The sequence below is a fragment of the Mustelus asterias genome, chromosome 18 (assembly GCF_964213995.1).
Source record: "Mustelus asterias chromosome 18, sMusAst1.hap1.1, whole genome shotgun sequence".
In the NCBI taxonomy this organism is placed as follows: domain Eukaryota; kingdom Metazoa; phylum Chordata; class Chondrichthyes; order Carcharhiniformes; family Triakidae; genus Mustelus; species Mustelus asterias.
This window is the reverse complement of record NC_135818.1, coordinates 5,195,904-5,213,897: the sequence shown is the minus strand read 5'-3', so window position 1 is coordinate 5,213,897 and position 17,994 is coordinate 5,195,904. Positions and strand designations below refer to the sequence as shown.

The 17,994-nt window shown below is 44.0% G+C and overlaps 1 protein-coding gene across 3 annotated transcripts in view; it reads left to right on the top strand.

The window, feature by feature from the left end:
- Window positions 1-17,994, top strand: part of LOC144506920 (formin-like) — a 285,230-nt gene that overhangs the window by 121,199 nt on the left and 146,037 nt on the right. For all 3 annotated transcript variants that reach the window (XM_078233301.1, XM_078233299.1, XM_078233302.1), the window contains one exon: window positions 3,159-3,309. In XM_078233301.1, coding sequence (XP_078089427.1) covers window positions 3,159-3,309 — 151 coding nt within the window. The remainder of the gene's footprint in view (window positions 1-3,158; window positions 3,310-17,994) is intronic.

Here is a 17,994-nt window from a genome sequence, read left to right as displayed (position 1 = left end):
ATGAAATGTTTGAATGACTGTGGATAAAAATAATATCTTTTATAGAAAGGATATTATTAAACTAGAAAGAGTGCAGAAAAGATTTACTAGGATGCTACCAGGACTTGATGGTTTGAGTTATAAGGAGAGGCTGGATAGACTGGGACTTTTTTCTCTGGAGCGTAGGGGACTTAGGGGTGATCTTGCAGAGGTCTATAACATAATGAGGGGCATAGATCAGCTGGATAGTCAATATCTTTTCCCAAAGGTAGGGGAGTCTAAAACTAGAGGGCATCGGTTTAAGGTGAGAGGGGAGAGATACAAAAGAGTCCAGAGGGGCAATTATTTCACACAGAGGGTGGTGAGTGTCTGGAACAAGCTGCCAGAGGTAGTAGTAGAGGCGGGTACAATTTTGTCTTTTAAAAAGCGTTTAGACAGTTACATGGGTAAGGTGGGTATAGAGGGATATGGGCCAAATGCGGGCAATTGGGACTAGCTTAGGGGTTTTTTAAAAAAGGGCGGCATGGACAAGTTGGGCCGAAGGGCCTGTTTTCATGCTGTAAACCTCTAAAAAGACACGAACAAACGTTACTTTCTCAGCACGGTTCTGATGCATGTTATAAAACCCAAATAATTGTGCGCTGCTGTTTTTCATCCACAACTTTAAAACATAACAACATAAACAATGTTTTATGGTATTTTAACCAGTAAGTGCTGGAAAGTCTTGGAAGCAATTTGGATTCCCCTATCCTGGCTACCACTCCTACCTTCTGGAAGTAATCATAGTTCCCTTCTTGCAGTGGCGACAGGAGCAGTTTTGAAATTGGATGGACTTGGCAGAGTAAGTCGAGTCTGTGCCTTATTCCTGTCAGTCTCTCCTCTCTAAAGGCTAGTGTATATTTTGCTGCATAACTCGCTGTCAAGTTTTCACATTGCTTTGCCTTTTTGCAGCACCCTGTCTTCTGTGAATCTTGATTTTTGATTTCAATCCATGTCATTTTTTTTTCAAAACAATCTCAATTATTCCCGATGATCGACTTTAATTATACTGGCTCCTTCTCGGTCTTTGCTCAGGCACCGTGGTCGGAATTTGACCGTACTGCCTGCCACAGGAGTCTGAGCGGGCGAGGGGCGGACAATGGGAAGCTCCGTTGACCTCAAGTGGGATTTTACAGTTTCGGGACGAGTGAGGCCGTAGACTCCCGCCCCGTTTCTCTAAATGCCCTGACTTCAGGGGACTGGATGACCTCTTTCTGCACCATAGGGATTTAATGATTCCCTAAATGCCTTGACTTCTGGAAAGGTTTACCAGGCTGATTCCGGGGATGGTGGGATTGATGTATGATGAGACTAGGTTAGGATTGTTTTCACTGAAGTTCAGATGAATGAGGGGAGGATCTCATAGAGACTTATAAAATTCTAACAGGATTAGACAGGGTAGATCCAGGGAGGATGTTCACGATGATGAGGGAGTCCAGAACCAGGGGTCACAGTCCGAGGATTCCGGGTAGACCATTTAGGACGGAGGTGAGGAGACATTTCTTCACCCAAAGAGTAGTGAGCCTGTGGAATTCATTACCACAGGAAATAGTTGATGCCAAAATATTGAATGTATTCAAGAGGCGGCTGGAAATAGAACTTGGGGCGAATGGGATCAAAGGTTATGGGAAGAAAGCAGGATTAGACTATTGAGTTGGATGACCAGCCATGATCGTAATGAATGGCGGAGCAGGCTCGAAGGCCCAAATGGCCTCCTCCTGCTCCTGTTTCTACATTTGCTTCATTTGTATCAGGAATGGGGATTGTGGGGCTGCCATTTGCAGCCAGAACTCTAATATGAGAATGACAGCACTGTCTGGTCGGCAAGTGTGTCCAACCCACTTCTCAGTTGCATCAAAACTGTGGCACGGTGTCGAGAATAAGCACTTTTCTTTCTCTGATGGGTCTAGAATCTCCATTGTGTTGCACGTTTGAGGTGTTTACAGGTGGGGTTTTCCAGTCCCACCCACCCCAAGACTGGAAGTTCCCACCTGAGGGTCAATGGACCTTTATCTGGCCCGTCAGATTTTCTGTCCTGTTTCCCGTGGGGGAGCGGAACCGGAAAAGTTACCCCATTCCAATGAAGCTGAAGTTTAAAGAGGTTTCATTTTCTCCTGTTTCCCAGCTAAACAGCGTAGGCAGTAACGTTATTCTTTCCTTCAGTCACCCAAGCACAAGGTAGCTGGGGAAAAGGTTCTTTGTCAATCTCCTTGCCAAACTCCAATAAAAATAAATTACTTTTGCTGGTGGCACTGTGGTTAGCACTGCTGCCTCACAACGCCAGGGACCCAGGTTCGATTCCGGCCTCGGGTCACTGTCTGTGTGGAATTTTGCACTTTCTCCCCGTGTCTGCGTGGGTTTCCTCCGGGTGCTCCGGTTTCCTCCCACACTCCAAAGATGTGTGGGTTAGGTTGATTGGCCATGCTAAATTGCCCCTTAGTGTCAGGGGGAATAGCAGGGTAAATATGTGGGGTTACGGGGATAGGGCTTGGGTGGGATTGCTGTCGGTACAGACTCAATGGGCTGAATGGCCTCCTTCTGCACTGTCGGGATTCTATGATTAATTGCCTATATAAGGGGTTAACCCTGTTTCAAGTGTGTGTGCTGCATGTCAGAATTTGGCCTTTGCCAACATGGTGGCTGGGGCAATTCCAGCCCTCAATGAGGGCCCACACCCTGCCCACCATAGTGGGGGCCTCGGTGGCTTCTTTAACTGCTGAAATATCAGTAACACTTCGCCCAGTCTTGTGTATCTCAGATGTAAATTTAAAAAACTGTTTCTAGATTGCCCTGCTTGTACAACTTATCGCGATTAACCCCAAGGTTCCATGATGTCTGTATCTTTGCAAAACGAAACGTGAGATGACTTAAGGGTCTTCTGCTGCTGTTCAGAGGAGAGCAGGATTTTACATTCCCTCTTTCTGGAGGGATCTTCCAGTACTGCCAGGGCCTTCTGAATGGCTTGCCACATTTTCCACTCCCGACCCCGTCACCATAAAATGGTAGGCCATATAATTCCGCCCAGAGAGTTTTATTTTTGCTTTAGATTTTAAGCGATATTAATGTTGAATCACTGTGACTACTTCACAAGTTAGTAAATGCAGTGTTTCTTGAATGCTTACTTATCTTTTCCTTTATAGAGATGATCAAATGTCAACTATTTGGGAATCACTGCAAGAGCATTGTATCCACGACGCTGAAGAGTTTGAAGAACTCTTCTCTAAAGCAACAATGAAGGAAGTGAAGAAGCCTTTGTCGGACACCTACCAGAAGACAAATAAGACTAAAAAGGTTAGATTTAATGTGAATGTGGACTAAATTTATCACAAGGAATCGAACTGGTCTCACCAAGGCTTCTCAACTGCAGAAAATAATGTGGGCACAGTGGTTAGCACTACTGCCTCACAGCACCAGCAACCTGGGTTCGATTCCCGGTCGGGTCACTGTCTCTGTAGAGTCTGCACCTTCTCCCCGTGTCTGCGTGGGTTTCCTCCGGTTTCCTCTCACAGTCCAAAAGACATGCAGGTTAGGTGCATTGGCCATGCTAAATTCTCCCTCTGTGTACCCAAACTGGCGCCGGAGTGTGATGACTAGGGGATTTTCACAGTAACTTCATTGCATTGTTAATGGAAGTCTACTTGTGACATTAATAAACTTCAAAAAGGGCATTGCCATATGAACCAAATCTAGGTGACAGTCAACATTTTAAATTATGAAGGATAAAGTTTGGGGCATTTGTGGGGTGAAATTATGTGAAGTAGGTTAACTCAAAACTGCAATCATTGCAGTTTTGAGTTAACACATTTCTGTGCGAATATTGCACAGTGTGATTTTACCCCACAGGGTTTTAATTTTTAAATTTACAATTTTGGGTGAATTTTCGTGTCCATTAAGGAGGTCCACGGAACACTTGGTCACTCTGGAAGTGCCATCAAGTGAAAATATGTCGGAGCAACAACCTATGGAGAGCCAGTGTGTCTTCCCGCATATCTTGAGGCACCTCCTGTGTCAACAATAGCAAACTTGTGCAAATTGGGACTTTCTCATATCGCGCGCCCATGTTTCTTCAGAACCAGATTAACAACGAATCAAAGACTCCACACAGTGCAGTAGGAGGCCATTCGGCCCATTGAGCCTGCACCGGCAACAATCCCACCCACGCCCTATCCCCTAACCCCACGTATCTGCTCTGCTAACCCTCCTGACACCAAGGGGCAATTGAGCATGGCCAATCAACCTAACCTGCACATCTTTGGACTGTGGGAGGAAACAGGTGCACCCGCTGGAAGCCCACGCAGACACGGGGAGAACGTGCAAAACTCCACACAGACAGTCACCCAAGGCCGGAATTGAACCTGGGTCCCTGGCGCTGTGAGGCCAGCAGTGTTGACTCACTGTGTCACCGTGATGCCCTGATTGAACTCATTTCAAAAAAGAATTACAGCGGCTGATGGAGAGAGGAAATGATTAGATGCAATGTTAAATCTGACTTGCTCGCATGCTAAATGTGTTTTTCTTTACTCAATTGTTTTAATAATGTTTCTAAATGCACCTAATAGTTTCCAACGCTTTAGAATATGTGGTATAAGAGTTTGGCACAATTGGGTTAATGTGGGACTGAGTACAGTACCGCCCATGCAATGATGTGAGACAGCATATGACCTGCATCTAGGGGTCAGTTGAGTGTTGGACAGAGATGTGTGTATCGGCCAGCATGGGCTTCGCTCCTGGCTTGTACTCTTTACTACATATTTTTGAATAGTTCTAAGACTTACAGTTAACCTACGTATGGCTGTGAAGTCTTCTCCGGATCGACTGGACTGTATCCAGCGTTTACAATAGAATACACACATGGATAAATGTAGGTAAGATAAATTCAGCTGTTTTTGCTTCTGTTGGTTCCGTGGGCCTTCGAATGGATAAACCAAAATAGACCCTTTATTTTTACTGAGGTGATATTTTGGGCAGTTCAACTGCTTATATTCTGCACAAATGAAGATCTGTTGCAGATGCAGATTTTCATTCCGTAATAAACAAAAATAAAAGTAATAACATTTGAACAATCTAAAATTACAATGCAATAACTGGCACTATTAAGAAGGTTGTGATTTTTGAAGTATAAAGTGGAATATGACATTGCATTGCAGAATTTCACTAAATAAATCAAAGTGACATTTTATATTGAACAGATGTAACCAATCCAGAGGAAAGGTTTTAAATTTGATCAAGATGAAGCTTATTGTTTGATCTTGGACGATAGTGCTATGACTAAGTCAGTTTATTTTTAACCTACGCTCAGAGTACTGGGGATAGAAATTCCGTGGAACCAGCAAAGCATGGACAGATGTAACGGAATGGGAATTCTGTCATTGTGACCTGCAGATGACCCTGTCTACAAGGTCATTTAAATATTCGGGGCTGGCACCTAGAATTTTAATACCACCAAAGGGCGAGCTTGGCTTATAAAAGAGGTGCAAATCGGAATGGCTGAGATCAAAGGTAACAAAATGTGTGAGTTAGGTTGATTGGCCATGTTAAATTGCCCCTTAGTGTCAGTGGGATTAGCGGGGTAAATACGTGGGGTTATGGGGATAGGGCCTGGGTGGGATTATGGTCAGTGCAAACACGATGGGCCAAGGAGTACAATATAAAGGGAAAGACTCTTAGTACTGTGGAGGATCAGAAGGACCTTGGGGTCCGGGTCCATACGACTCCAAAATCAGCCCCGCAGGTGGAGGAGGTGGTTAAGAAGGCGTATGGTGTGCTGGCCTTTATCAATCGAGGGATTGAGTTTAGGAGTCCGGGGATAATGATGCAGCTATATAAGACCCTCGTCAGACCCCACTTGGAGTACTGTGCTCAGTTCTGGTCACCTCATTACAGGAAGGATGTGGAAAAGATTGAAAGGGTGCAGAGGCGATTTACAAGGATGTTGCCTGGATTGAGTGGCATGCCTTATGAGGATAGGCTGAGGGAGCTCGGTCTTTTCTCCTTGGAGAGATGTAGGATGAGAGGAGACCTAATAGAGGTATATAAGATGTTGAGAGGCATAGATCGGGTGGACTCTCAGAGACTTTTTCCTAGGGTGGAAATGGCTGCTACGAGAGGACACAGGTTTAAGGTGCTGGGGGGTAGGTACAGGGGAAATGTTAGGGGTAAGTTTTTCACACAGAGGGTGGTGGGCGAGTGGAATCGGCTGCCGTCAGTGGTGGTGGAGACAAACTCAATAGGGTCTTTTAAGAGACTCCTGGATGAGTACATGGGACTTAATAGGATGGGGGGTTATAGGTAGGCCTAAAAGGTAGGGATATGTTCGGCACAGCTTGTGGGGCCGAAGGGCCTGTTTTGTGCTGTAGTTTTCTATGTTTCTATGTTTCTAAATGGCCTCCTGCTGCACTGTAGGGCTTCTAAATTCTAAAAACCGGAACTTTCCGTCCATTCACACCAATGGGATCTGCTGGTCTCGCCCCTCCCCCACCATTGTGGGGGGAGGGGTGTAGAAGATCCACCGCCAGCCAATGGCAGGCCACCTCCCCGTCTGGCTCCTTGGTACACACCGCTGTAAGAAACAAACATGGATAAGGTGATCAGTCCCTCTGGAATTCACCCCTTTGGTTTGTGGCTATTTCATGTAGGTTTACTCAGAACCCAATACCAGCAATGCAGAGTTCACAGGGGCGGTTGTGCCAATCCTCAGTGGGCATCCCCTTGTATGCCAATGTCCTTAAAGGGGAGGAGCACCACAGGTGACTCGAGCTGTGTTTATTGCAAGATGCACAGCACAATTAGGGGCGGCGCGGTGGCATAGTGATTAGCACTGCTGCCTTACAGCGCCAGGGACCGGGGTTCGATTCTGGGCTCGGGTCACTGTCTGTGCGGAGTTTGCACGTTCTACTTGTGTCTGCGTGGGTTTCCTTCCACAGTCTGAAAGACGTGTTGGTTAGGTGCATTGGCCATGCAAAAAGAAGTAAGCGCAATATGAGAACAAACTTTTTCACACAGCGAGTGGTTAAGGTCTCCAATGCACCGCCTGGGGGTGTGGTGGAGGCTGGTTCCATAAAGGAATTAGTCTCTGATCTGAAATGCAACAATGTGCAGGAATATGGTTCGAAGACGGGGGAATGGCACTAAGTGAATTGCTTATTTGGATAGTCAGTGCAGACGCAATGGGCTGAATGGCCTCCTGCACACTTACAATCCTGCAAACTCTTTTACTGTTTCATCTCATGTCTCCAACCCAATCACAGAACGTCCCTTTTGTTCTTTTCCACCTGCGACCACCCCCATTTGCACCTGTTAGATTTCTATTCTTTTTAATTCCTGATAATAGGTGATGGATAGGAAACGTTGATCATAGAATAGAATCATAGAACCATAGAGCCCCTACAGGGCAGAAGGAGGCCATTCAGCCCATCGAGTCTTTACCGACCACAATCCCATCCAGACCCCACTCCCATAACCCTTCATATTTACTCTGCTAATCCCCCTGACACTAGGGTTAATTTAGCACGGCCAATCAACCTAACCCGCCTGTCTTTCGGACTGTGGGAGGAAACCGGAGCACCCGGAGGAAACCCACGCAGACATGGGGAGAATGCGCAAACTCTACACAGACAGTGACCCAAGGTCAGAATTGAACCCAGGTTCACTCTGCTTCCTGCGCTGCAGATATCACCAGATCTGCCGAGTATTGCCAGCATTTTCTGTTTTCAATTCAAATTGTGTCTCTGTATTAATGATTACATTTCAAGATTTTCCATAGAAGTTGCTGTGAAGCGAGTTGGGGGGTTGTGGAGCAGGGTGTCCGTAGCCAGAATGTGGTGTGGAGTATTACATATGGAAGTTTTGCTTTAAGAGGTAAAAAAGATATGCTGATGGCCAGTGCGTAAAGAAACAAGAGGCGTGCCCAGTGCGTTACCCTGCCAACTGCAAAGTATTTGACTGTGCCCTAACCCTCATATATTCCGACTAACTCAAAACCAAGATCTATTTTTTATTAAGTCCGCATATCTCACAGAATAGTGTACAAACAGTTTCACAAGTTTAATTGGCAAACCTGAATTATGTTCCCGTGTGAACTATATGTAAATATGATCAAAATGATTTCCGTGCAACTATTTGTGACTATTTTTACATGCCACATTGCGTGTTATAAATCTGTAAAGAATTCCAAGTAAATCATTAAAAATGAATCACAATTTTATTGCACTTTCTGATTTTGAAAGCAAGATTTTCACTTAATTTATGTGTTACCAGACACTGCCAACCAGCTTACCGTATTTGAATGGCTTGCATTGTTTTGGCATCGATCCAGAATTCTTAATTAATATTGCACCAGTGATTAGCTTGTCAGTGGTACTTTTGGGGTTTGTAGTGTAGTCTGGTTGCTGAAGTATGTGATTCTTATCTCAGCCTGTTTCTTGGTTCCAGTACAATCTTCTGGCAACTTCATGGGATCAATCTTGGTGGGTTCTGTACAGACACGTTCCAAATATCTGACCATTGCTTTGCTATTGTTCCATGCCTGAATTACATTATCTGATCAATGTAAACTCGGAATCCTGCTGATTCTACTTAATAGAAACATAGAAACATAGAAGATAGGAGCAGGAGGAGGCCCATTTGTTCATTCATTACGATCATGGCTGATCGTCCAACTCAATAGCCTAATCCTGCTTTCTCCCCATAACCTTTGATCCCATTCGCCCCAAGTGCTATATCCAGCCGCCTCTTGAATACATTCAATGTTTTGGCATCAACTACTTCCTGTGGTAATGAAGATGAGAGCTTCATTGCTACATAGAATATTGTCATTTTAATGATATCATGTGACCTTTGAAGAACAGCGAGTTAACCAGTGTGGAATCCGGACTGATTCAGGCAATTTAGACAATAGTATATGAATATCGCAGTTCAAAACTCAAGTTTAAAAGTTTATTTATGAGTGTCACAAGTAGGCTTACATTAACACTGCAATGAAGTTACTGTGAGAATCCCCTAGTCGCCACACTCCGACGCCTGTTTGGGTACACTGAGGGAGAATTTAGCCTGGCCAATGCACCTAACCAGCACATCTTTTGGACTGTGGGAGGAAACCGGAGCACCCGGAGGAAACCCACGCAGACACGGGGAGAACTTGCAAACTCCACACAGACAGTGAAGGGCAGTTCAAGGGTAGTTTCATGAAGGGCAGGTCATGTTTGACTAATTTAATGGAATTCTTTGAGAACATTACATGCACAATGGACAATGGGAACCTGTGGATGTGGTATATCTGGATTTCCAGAAGGCATTTGACAAAACGTGGCACCAAAGACTGCTACATAAGATAAAGGTGCACGGTGTTACGGGTAATGTATTAGCATGGATAGAGGATTGGTTAACTAACAGAAAGCAAAGAGTGGGGGTAAATGGGTGTTTTTCTGGTTGGCGATCAGTGACGAGTGATGTGCCTCAGGGATCAGTGTTAGGACCACAATTGTTTACGATTTACAGAGATGATTTGGAGTTGGGGACCAAGTGTAGTGTGTCAAAATTCGCAGATGGCACTAAGATGAGTGGCAGAGCAAAGTGTGCAGAGGATGCTGAAAGTCTGCAAAGGGATATAGATAGTCTAAGTGAGTGGGCGAGGGTCCCACAGATGGAGTACAATGTTGGTAAATGTGAGGTCATCCATTTTGGTAGGAATAACAGCAAAATGGACTATTATTTAAATGGTAAAAAATTGCAGCATGCAGCTGTACAGAGGGACCTGGGTGTCCTTGTGCAAGAATCACAAGGAATTGGTTTGTAGGTGCAGCAGGTAATTAAGAAGGCAAATGGAATTTTGTCCTTCATTGCTAGAGGGATGGAGTTTAAAAACAGGGAGATTATGTTGCAGCTGTATAAGGTGCTGGTGAGGCCACACCTGGAGCACTGTGTACAGTTTTGGTCTCCTTAGTTGAGAAAGGATATACAGGCACTGGAGGGGGTGCAGAGGAGATTCACTAGGTTGATTCCGGAGTTGAGAGGGTTGGCTTATGAAGAGACACTGAGTAGACTGGGGCTATACTCATTGGAATTCCAAAGAATGAGGGGAGATGTTATAGAAACATATAAGATTATGAAGGGAATAGATAAGATAGAAGCAGGGAAGTTGTTTCTACTGGCGGGTGAAACTAGAACGAGGGGGCGTGGCCTCAAAATAAGGGGGACCAGATTTAGGACTGAGTTGAGGAGGAACTTCTTCACACAAAGGGTTGTGAATCTGTAGAATTCCCTGCCCAGTGAAGCAGTTGAGGCTAGCTCCTGGAATTTTTTTAAGGCAAGGATAGATAAATTTTTGAACAGTAAAGGAATTAAGGGTTATGGTGAGTGGGCGGGTAAGTTGAGCTGAATCCACGAAAAGATCAGCCATGATTTTATTGAATGGCGGAGCAGGCTCGAGGGGCCAGATGGCCTACTCCTGCTTCTAGTTCTTATATTCTTTTGACCCAAGCCGGGAATCGAACCTGGGTCCCTGTGAGGCAGCAGTGCTAACCACTGTGCCACTGTGCCATCCCTGCATGAAGAGAGAGGGCTGATTGGTTAGCAAGTGCACTTTGATTGGTAGATGTGTTCCCATGGATTAACAATCAGTGCCCACTTGCCAACCAATGATCACTGTCTTCGCATACAGTATAAAGTTCTTTCCCCCAATATTGGCATTCTTACTGATAAGTATAAGATGAAAAGCTGTGACAAGTGTCTTTTTTCAGCAATACTCAGAAGTTCTGTGCTACCAAACATCATTTAATAGATTTTTTCTGGAATATACAGCCATCAAGGTACTTTTAAAGACTGTGTGCCCAGCAGTAGAAAAAGAAAGAGAACGAAAGGCAATGCTGTATTGAATACAGACTGCTGAAGTCATGTACCCTCCATATGTGAAAATAGATAAGTCCCCTTGGCCAGTTGGGATTTATCCTAGGATACTCTGGGAGGCTAGAGAGGAGATTGCAGAGCCTTTGGCTCTGATCTTTATGTCGTCATTGTCTACAGGAATAGTGCCAGAAGACTGGAGGATAGCAAATGTTGTCCCCATGTTCAAGAAGGGGAGTAGGGACAACCCTGGTAATTATAGACCAGCGAGCCTTACTTCTGTTGTGGGCAAAGTTTTGGAAAGGATTATAAGAGATAGGGTCCATAATCATCTAGAAAGGAATAATTTGATTAGGGATAGTCAACACGGTTTTGTGAAGGGTAGGTCGTGCCTCACAAACCTTATTGAGTTCTTTGAGAAGGTGACCAAAGAGGTGGATGAGGGTAAAGTGGTTGATGTGGTGTATATGGATTTCAGTAAAGCGTTTGATAAGGTTCCCCACGGTAAGCTATTGCAGAAAATACGGAAGCATGGGGTTGAGGGTGATTTAGCGGTTTGGATCAGGAATTGGCTAGCTGTAAGAAGACAAAGGGTGGTGATTGATGGGAAATGTTCATCCTGGAGTTCAGTTACTAGTGGTGTACCGCAAGGATCTGTTTTGGGGCCACTGCTGTTTGTCATTTTTATAAATGACTTGGATGAGGGCCTGGAAGGCTGGGTTAGTAAACTTGCGGATGACACTAAAGTCGGTGGAGTTGTGGACAGTGCGGAAGGATGTTGCAGGTTACAGAGGGACATAGATAAGCTGCAGAGCTGGGCTGAGAGGTGGCAAATGGAGTTTAATGCGGAAAAGTGTGAGGTGATTCACTTTGGAAGGAGTAACAGGAATACAGAGTATTGGGCTAATGGTAAGATACTTGGTAGTGTGGATGAACAGAGGGATCTCGGTGTCCATGTGCATAGATCCCTGAAAGTTGGCACCCAGGTTGTTAGGGTTGTTAAGAAGGCGTACGGTGTGTTAGCTTTTATTGGTAGAGGGATTGAGTTTCGGAGCCATGAGGTCATGTTGCAGCTGTACAAAACTCTGGTGCGGCCGCACTTGGAGTATTGCGTACAGTTCTGGTCGCCGTATTATAGGAAGAATGTGGAAGCATTGGAAAGGGCAGAGGAGATTTACCAGGATGTTGCCTGGTATGGTGGGAAGGTCTTATGAGGAAAGGCTGAGGGACTTGAGATATTTACCCCACTGATCCCTCTAACCTACACATCCAGGGACACTAAGGGACAATTTAATGTTATCAGTGCCCCTAACCCACACATCTTTTGACTGTGGGAGGAAACCGGAGCACCCGGAGGAAACCCACGCAGACATGGGGAGAATGTACAAACTCCACACAGACAGTGACCCAAGCTGGGAATTGAACATGCTTGCATGTGCGTGTGCATGTGTCTGTGTGCATGTGCGTATGCGTGTTTGTGTGTGTGTGTGTGCATGTACATATATGTGTGTGTGTTTGTGCATGCATGTGTGTGTACGTGTGTATGAGCATGTGTGTATGTGCATGTGTGTGCGTGCAGGCGTGTGTGTGTGCATGCGCACACGCATGCGCGCGCGCGTTTGTGTGTGTGTTTGTGTGCTTTTGTGCCGCTCAGGTGAATGTGTGTGACATGTGAATAGTAATTGCAATTGACCTAGTTATTTTTTACTTTGGGAAATAGTTTCAATCCAGTCATCTTGTTCTCCTTCTTTAATGAACCAAAGAAAACCTGTGTGACTAACTTTGCAATCTGAAAGCATAAATTGTGAGACTTTTACAGAATTGCAAAGCGCATCCTCTCTAAATTCACACAAAAAAAATCCCTGTCATGGTCAAACCGGGAGTGGAACAATAGGGGAGTAATCCCGCCCTTCTTCACTTCGTCAGGACAAATTTGTGTCTGCAGACTCTACTGTAAGTAATATCTGTAACTGAAACCAGTAAATATCAATGAACAGTCATTTGGTATTACAGAACGAGAATATTGTTGATAACAGAGAGATGGTGCCAAGGCTTTGCATCTTGAAGTCATCAGGACAAGCACAAGAACGCCAAATTTCAAACAATCACAATTTATATTATAGGAGAGAAAAATGTGCCGATTGGTTGGCAATCCTGTTCTGATTGGCTGACAGTTTGTCATGGAGAAAGCAACAGAGTATTAAACTCCTCAAACTCCTTGGAGTTCAGAAAAAGTATAAGACTTAAGCCTGTCCCCTTTATTTGTGGAAACTGGGTCCCTGTATATAAATGTATGTTGCTCCTAGCAAGAATAAGTAAGCCAAGTTATGAGCATGACTGATTATCTTAAATTGGTTGTTCATTAGATGTGATTCCGCAATTGGCTAGCACTCACTGAATAATCCTGAGTGTGCTAATAGCTACACTAACAACTGATTTAAGATTATCAACTGAGCTCGTACTGCAGCTGAGAAGGATGAGGGAATAAAAGGGATGATTTTGACATCAAATCAGGGACAGCGAGGGAAACAGCAATTTAGTGAAGAGAGTTGGAGAAAATAGGAAGGAGACATAAACCATCTCCCTGAAATATTCAAAACCTGAAGAAATGAAACTCTACACTTGCAATATTTTTTGGTAACAGAAGATTGATTGCTTGCAACTTACAAATGTCGGGTTGCCAAAGCTTTTCGTTTGGCACTCATCAGATCAGATGCAAGAATACAATATTTTAAAGGGATCAACAATTTACACATGAGAAAAGAGTGCAGCGCTCCGAAAGCGAATGGTATTTGCTACCAAATAAACCTGTTGGACTTTAACCTGGTGTTGTTAAAACTCTTACTGTGTTTACCTCAGTCCAACGCCGGCATCTCCACATCATGACTGAAGTTGTGCGTCATTTGTCCATTAACAATAACACCACGCTGATTGGCTTGGTGATATTTTTACAACTAACTCTGGTGCAATAAATTCAAAGGTCATTTGGGGACTTTCATCAAATGAAAAGCAAATTAATTGCTTCCTTTTAAAATTGAAGATGTTAATTTCAGGATCGAGAAACGGTTTGCCGGTACTGTTCGCGTTTCGAGTTAAAACCCCGAGTTCTGCTTAACACAAATACGCTTTTTCAGGACAAAAATTGTTGCTCTGGGCTCACTGAAAATCCAAACAACTCCGAAATGAATCACAGCCTTGTCAAACAAGTGTGTCAGCTTAGAATGAAAATGAGTCTAATGGAGCAATAACAAACCAAAAAAAGCCTGATTTTGGCAATAGGTGAGTCATGTTAAAAACCAATCGGTGCAGATGCATGAACCTTTCACGCACACAGGAGAAATTCAGAAATTTACCCTTTGAATCTGAGTTTCCTTTGGGTCCGAGTTGGGTCTGAGTTTCCCTAGTCATTCAGTGGACATCCTCTAAGCTCCCTCCATTCTATCGTCACGAATGGGTGGCACGGTAGCACAGTGGTTAGCACTGCTGCTTCACAGCTCCAGGGTTCGATTCCCAGCTTGGGTCACTGTCTGTGTGGAGTTTGCACATTCTCCTCATGTCTGCGTGGGTTTCCTCCGGGTGCTCCGGTTTCCACCCACAGTCCAAAGATGTGCGGGTTAGGTTGATTGGCCATGCTAAAATTGCCCATTAATGTCCTGTGATGTGTAGGTTAGAGGGATTAGTGGGTAAAATATGTAGGGATATGGAGGTAGGGCCTGGGTGGGATTGTGGTCGGTGCAGACTCGATGGGCCGAATGGCCTCTTTCTGCACTGTAGGGTATCTATCTCTATCTATCTAACTCACTAAGCAGGTGGGCCATATGAGATCTGTCGTATGTGTGGAGGTCAACATGCCCATCGAGATGAAACCTCATTGCCGAGTGTGAGTGGGCCCCACCGAATGAAGAAAAAGGCTTAATTTCTTAACAAAAGAAACTACATCTTGACCTTCTGTTTACCTAAGGAAGGATGTGCTGGCCTTGGAAAGGGTCCAGAGGAAGCAGGGGGCTGCAGAAGGACTTGGACAGGTTAGGAGAGTGGGCAAAGAAGTGGCAGATGGAATACAATGTGGAAAAGTGTGAGGTTATGCACTTTGGAAGGAGGAATGGAGGCAGAGACTATTTTCTAAATGGGGAAATGCTTAGGAAATCAGAAACACAAAGAGACCTGGGTAGTCATTGTTCAAAATTCTCTTAAGGTTAACGTGCAGGTTCAGGCGGCAGTTAGGAAGGCAAATGCAATGTTAGCATTGAAGTCGAGAGGGCTAGAATACAAGAGCAGGGATGTATTTCTGAGGCTGTACAAGGCTCTGGTCAGACCCCATTTGGAGTATTTTGAGCATTTTTGGACCCCATATCTAAGGAAGGATGTGCTGGCCTTGGAAAGGGTCCAGAGGAGGTTCACAAGAATGATCCCTGGAATGAAGAGCTTGTCGTATGAGGAACGGTTGAGGACTCTGGGTCTGTACTCATTGGAGTTTAGAAGGATGAGGGGGAATCTTATTTAAACTTACAGGATACTGCAAGGCCTGGATAGAGTGGATGTGGAGAGGATGTTTCCACTAGTGGGAGAAACTAGAACCAGAGGGCACAACCTCAGGCTAAAGGGATGATCCTTCAAAACAGATGAGGAGGAATTTCTTCAGCCAGAGAGCGGTGAATCTGTGGAACTTTTTGCCGCAGAAGGCTGTGGAGGCCGGGTCATTGAGTGTGTTTAAGACAGAGATAGATAGGTCCTTGATTAATAAGGGGATCAGGGGTTATGGGGAAAAGGCAGGATGAATGGCGGAGCAGACTCGATTGGCCGAGTATCCTAATTCTGCTCCTATGTCTTATGGCCTTATGGTCTTATGATTAAGATGGTGAATGGGGAACAGGGATGGTTCCCTCGTGCTACCTTCTCCCACCCCCACTTTCACCTCTGATGGAAAACTGATACCCAACATTCCAGAAAAGTGAGGTTGCCAATTGTCAGAGATGTGGGATTCCAACAACCTGTGCAAGTGAGTTGTCCCCCGCACTTCACCCATGACCTGACTCTAACGCAGTCAGGAATGCAGGGCGGAATTCTCCGACCAGGCTGGTCTAAAAGCCGGAAATTCCCTCCTGACTATCAATGGGGTTTCATTTTGTCCGCAACCCGCTCGCTAAAATACCAGTGGCGGGGCGGGGTGGGAGAATTCTGGCCAGAGTGAGCCCCAGACACAATTTTGACCTCACAGACAGGGTCACGGGGTCACAGATATTTAGACTTTTTTATTTTTAGTGCCAAGGGTGTGATAATTAAATTAAAATGATCATTTGCACATGGATATTGTGGGGAGGCAGTGGTGTGGCCAATGGATCAGGGACCCAGGGATAATGTTCTAGGGACCCAGTTCAAATCCCACCATGCTAGATGATGACATTTAAATCCAATAAGATCTGCAACTCTAAGTCTAATTATCATAAGACATAGGAGCAGAATTAGGCCACTCGGCCCATCGAGTCTGCTCCGCCATTCAATCATGGCTGATATTTTTCTCATCCCCATTCTCCTGCCTTTGCCCCATAACTTGATTAATCAAGAACCTATCTACCTCCGTCTTAAAGACACTCAATTATGACCATGAGGCCATTGTTGTAAAAACCCATCTGGTTCACTAATGCCCTTTTTGGGAAAGAAATTTGCTATCCATACCCGGCCTGGCCTACATGTGACTCTAGACCCATAGCAAGGTAGTTGACTCTGAAATGCCCTCTGAAATGGCCCAGCAGCAAATCAGTTAAGGGGTGGGCAATAAATGCTGGCCAACCCAATGGGACCCACGTCACATGAATGAAAAAAACAAAATACACAATGTTAATTGCTTTCAGAGCACTTTTAAAATTTGTGGAATTGCCGAATTATTTAGGGCAAAATTCATATGAGTTTGTTTGGATGGTGCTGTGTTTTATATTGAGCAATCGCAATAGCTTGTATTCAACAATCATGGGTAGATGGTTATAATGATAGACTGACTTTAGATTCCTGGCACATATCTATCTGTTCTTAATGGTTCTAAAACATGATATTATTGTTCACAGCACACCCTGTTTAATTATAATAGCATTAACTAATCTGTAGTGATATATCCATGGAACTTACTCTTTGCAAAATTAACAAATGACATTGTGTCATCTCATGTTACGTACCTCTCTCCATTATTTCAAACTGGTATCAGCCTGTTCAATGGATCCATGTCTCTGCTGCAATTGGGAGCAGGGGAATCACACACATTAAACACTTGCCAACTAATATTGCCACAAATAACGGGTGTGTTATAGTGTGGCATAACTTAGAGTGGTTTAATATTCTTCTCTTATTGTACAACTTAATTACATTTAATAACCTCAATTCAGCTTACAAAATCCTTTAAATTAAGTGCTAACTGAAAGGAGGCATGCAAACATGGACATATAGTGGAAAAGTAATTATAGTATGTAGTGAAAGTATTTATACACATACATTCTGAAACAGCTCGCAGCATTTAAGCATTTTGAATCCCTGTGGGAATCTCGAGGAAGTGGTTTGTATTTTTTTTGAGTTATGGAAATCATTTTTTCTGGCGGGTTGCAGGGTTTGTAAATAGAAAGATTCCAAGGTTAAAAACTAAATATATAACTGCTTCATTTATTAACGCATGAATGTAAATCCAGAATTATCGCAGTTTAATGTATGCAACAAAAATTATAAGTTACCAGTCGTATTTGATTGTTATATCAAAGGCATTAAAGGTAATAACTGCTCTTTTGCTTTGAAACAGTTTAACCGTAATTAATAGCACATGTTTTTGTTTGAGGTCTAATGTAAAATGCTGCTCTTTTGAGGGGTTATTTTAAAAGGTTAGTTTAGCAGTACAAAATAGGGAAGCTGTACATGTCGCCACATTTTCGATTTGGATCATAGATAGGACCCTGCGCTTATTCTGCAAGCTTTGAAGCAGTATTATGAAGCAGAGTTTAATGCTTTTCGCAGAACCATGTTCAGTACGGGAAGTGAGACCGAATGAAAAACCACATGAAAAGTATAGTATTTGACATTTATTCTTAAGCTTCATGTTTCTAAGATTTATGGCCATTGAGCAAAGAAAATAAAAAATGCTCTCTATGTGGAACAGAA